Source organism: Pseudophryne corroboree, chromosome 1 (genome assembly GCF_028390025.1).
Source record: "Pseudophryne corroboree isolate aPseCor3 chromosome 1, aPseCor3.hap2, whole genome shotgun sequence".
Lineage (NCBI taxonomy): Eukaryota > Metazoa > Chordata > Amphibia > Anura > Myobatrachidae > Pseudophryne > Pseudophryne corroboree.
Genome location: NC_086444.1, coordinates 1,135,730,996 through 1,135,734,125, shown reverse-complemented (window position 1 = coordinate 1,135,734,125; position 3,130 = coordinate 1,135,730,996). Strand labels below are relative to the sequence as shown.

The window sequence follows — 3,130 nt, the reverse complement described above, 5'->3', positions numbered from 1 at the left end:
GGTCCGCCATCTTGGCTGCGCCGAGCTGTTGTTGGGACCCGTACCACGAAACCCCGCCCAGCATTTCCGTCACTGGCACTGCGCATGCGCCAGGGCTGCTCCGGCTTCTCGTGGGCTCCGGGCGGCCGCCTCGACTCCTATTGGTCGCTGAGGGACGGGGAAGGGAGTGCTCTACCAGCCCGCCAATCAGGAGCAGGGGCACGCGCTGCCTCGCCTCCCTCCTGCACGCCGTCTCCATGGAAACCTTCCTGAGAGGTAAATACACAAGTCTGTAGTATCAGAGGAGAGCACCGCAGTCACCGGCACTAGCCAGCCCGCGGCACAGGAGGACCAAGCTGGGAGAGTCACGGTGAGACCGCACTCTGCATACGCTCCAAAGATGAGTGACGTCCGAGAATTGGCTCCAGAGGAAGGCGGAAAACAGCCTGGTACTGGTCAGGAAGGCAACAGAGAGCCTGGTACAGGTCAGGAAGATTCTAGAGAGCCTGGTACAGGTCAGGAAGATTCTAGAGAGCCTGGTGCTGGTCAGGAAGGTTCTAGAGAGCCTGGTTCCAGTCAAGCAGGTGACAGAGAGCCGAGCACTGGTCAGGAAGATGCCAGAGAGCATAGTACCAGTCAGGAAGACGCCAGAGAGCACAGTATCGGTCACGGAGGTGACATAAAGCCAAGTACTGGTCAAGAAGGTGAGGAGGAGCCTGGTACGTTGGTGGACGTGGAAAGGGAACAGAGTGCAGTGGAAGAAGAGGGCAGGAGCGCTGCAAATGAAGAGAGCGATTTATCACAGCAGCAGTGGGAAGAAGTGACAGAAAGTATGTCCTCTGTGCTCAGTCCTGCATCTGCAGAGCAAGCTGTGATCCCAGAGAATGGGGAGCTCGAGGCAATTGTAGATGAAGACCAGCTGGATCCATATACCCCAGAGTATCAGGAGACAACCAGTTATCCCCCTAAGGATCAGGAGGAGGATACCCAGCCTCATTCAGACAAACAGGAGGAAGACGATGAACTCCAAGAGGAAGCTGAGCAGTCACTGGACAACACTGAGCCACAGGAGAGCCCAAGGGACACATTTGAAGGCAACCAAGCTCAAGAAGTGCTAATCCAACAGTATCAAGCTCTGGTTTTGGAAAGGGAAAAGGTCCAGCAGCAGAACACTCAGCTGCAACATAAATTGTATGAGTATTTTCGCCGAAAGAAAGGGGAAGAAGCACGGCCAGAGACAGAGAAGCACATCTCTGATCAGGAGCAACGTTACCTCAAGTACCTGACCACCCTGGAGGAGATGAGGAAGAAGTACAAAGAAGATGCTGCTTGCCACGAACAACAGATTGAAGAACTCCGGGTACAGTGTCAGGAGGTTGTAAGTCAAATAGACAGGGAGTGGGCTGCTTTCCAAGAGCAGAAGAAGAAAGTCGCCTTATATGGGGGCAGCAGACGAGGTGCCGGGAAGCATGCAACGTCTTCATTTGCCCAGGAAGTGGAACAGCTGCAGTCCAAGGAAGAGCGCAAGGAGAAAGAAGTCATTCAAGTTCGTCTAGAGAACATCAAGCTAAAGAATCAAATATACCGACATGAATCTGCTTTACGTTCCAGAGAAGAGTTAGCAGATGGTTTGCACCTTATCGACTTTGAGCAGCTCAAAATTGAAAACCAGACATACAATGAGAAAATTGAAGAAAGAAACGAGGAGCTCCTGAAGCTCAGGAAAAAGATTACTAACACAGTGCAAGTGCTTACCCACCTGAAAGAGAAACTACAATTTGTCCAGGCAGAAAACCAACAACAGAAAGATAAACTTATGGAAGTAGAGGCGCTGGTGGCAAGCAAGAGGGACATTTTGACTAAAACCAAACAGGCTAGAGACAGCCTGAGGATGGACAACCTGAAACTAAAGCAGAAGTGTGGCCTGCTCGGCAACAAGGTTCTTCTTAGAGACTTTGAGGACAAGGTAGATGCTACAGAGAATCTTAGTCGGAGATTGGAGAACCTGCAGCGCCATCACGCTGAGCTAACTCTTTCCAGTAAAGGCATAATTAAGAAAATTAAGGAAGCAAAGCTTGTTTTGGAAGGTTAAAGGCTCCCAAACGTACTGATATCAATGATGCTGTGTGCAAAAATCTATCACAAAACTATAAATTGTATCATTTTTATTCTATATTAAAACTATATATAGTTCCATTGGTATTATTATTAATATTGATGCATGCTTGTGCAGGTGTTTGCAAGGATTCTTAATTTTTTTTAACACAAAGGGTATACATAATTAGTCACCGCACTTACCCCGGGCTTTTAGCAGCCAGTTAAAGTGCCTGGACCTGGTAAATTATATCACACAGTAAGCCCCTTATCCCACGGTAAGCCCAGTGGTTAACGTGTGTTTCTCTGACGTCCTAAGTGGATGCTGGGACTCCGTAAGGACCATGGGGAATAGCGGCTCCGCAGGAGACTGGGCACAACTAAAGAAAGCTTTAGGACTACCTGGTGTGCACTGGCTCCTCCCACTATGACCCTCCTCCAGACCTCAGTTAGAATCTTGTGCCCGGCTGAGCTGGATGCACACTAGGGGCTCTCCTGAGCTCCTAGAAAAAAAGGATATTTTAGGTTTTTTATTTTACAGTGAGATCTGCTGGCAACAGACTCACTGCAGCGAGGGACTAAGGGGAGAAGAAGCGAACCTACCTAACTGGTGGTAGCTTGGGCTTCTAAGGCTACTGGACACCATTAGCTCCAGAGGGATCGACCACAGGACCCGACCTCGATGTTCGGTCCCGGAGCCGCGCCGCCGGCCCCCTTACAGAGCCAGAAGCAAGAAGTGTTCCGGAAAATCGGCGGCAGAAGACTTCTGTCTTCAACAAGGTAGCGCACAGCACTGCAGCTGTGCGCCATTGCTCCTCATGCACACCTCACACTCCGGTCACTGATGGGTGCAGGGCGCTGGGGGGGGGGCGCCCTGAGGGCAATATAATACACCTTGGCTGGGAAATCATCACAATATATAGTCCCAGGGATATATATGTGATAAATTACCCCTGCCAGAATCCATGAAAAAAGCGGGAGAAAAGTCATCCGAAAAAGGGGCGGGGCTATCTCCCTCAGCACACTGGCGCCATTTTTTCTTCACAGTGCAGCTGGA

General features: G+C 50.4%; 2 protein-coding genes across 2 annotated transcripts in view; one reads left to right on the top strand and one right to left on the bottom strand.

Moving 5' to 3' along the window:
- Positions 1 to 139, bottom strand: part of TADA2B (transcriptional adaptor 2B) — a 52,125-nt gene extending 51,986 nt beyond the window's left edge. Inside the window, exon 1 of the mRNA XM_063923816.1 lies at positions 1 to 139. This exon is cut by the window's left edge and continues 260 nt beyond it. Coding sequence (XP_063779886.1) covers positions 1 to 64 — 64 coding nt within the window. The 5' untranslated portion in view covers positions 65 to 139.
- A 61-nt stretch (positions 140 to 200) lies between these two features.
- Positions 201 to 2,175, top strand: CFAP184 (cilia and flagella associated protein 184). The gene has a single exon (XM_063923801.1). It carries the CDS (start codon positions 380 to 382, stop codon positions 2,069 to 2,071), a length of 1,692 nt encoding a protein of 563 aa, XP_063779871.1. The 5' UTR covers positions 201 to 379; the 3' UTR covers positions 2,072 to 2,175.
- Positions 2,176 to 3,130: the final 955 nt, after the last annotated feature.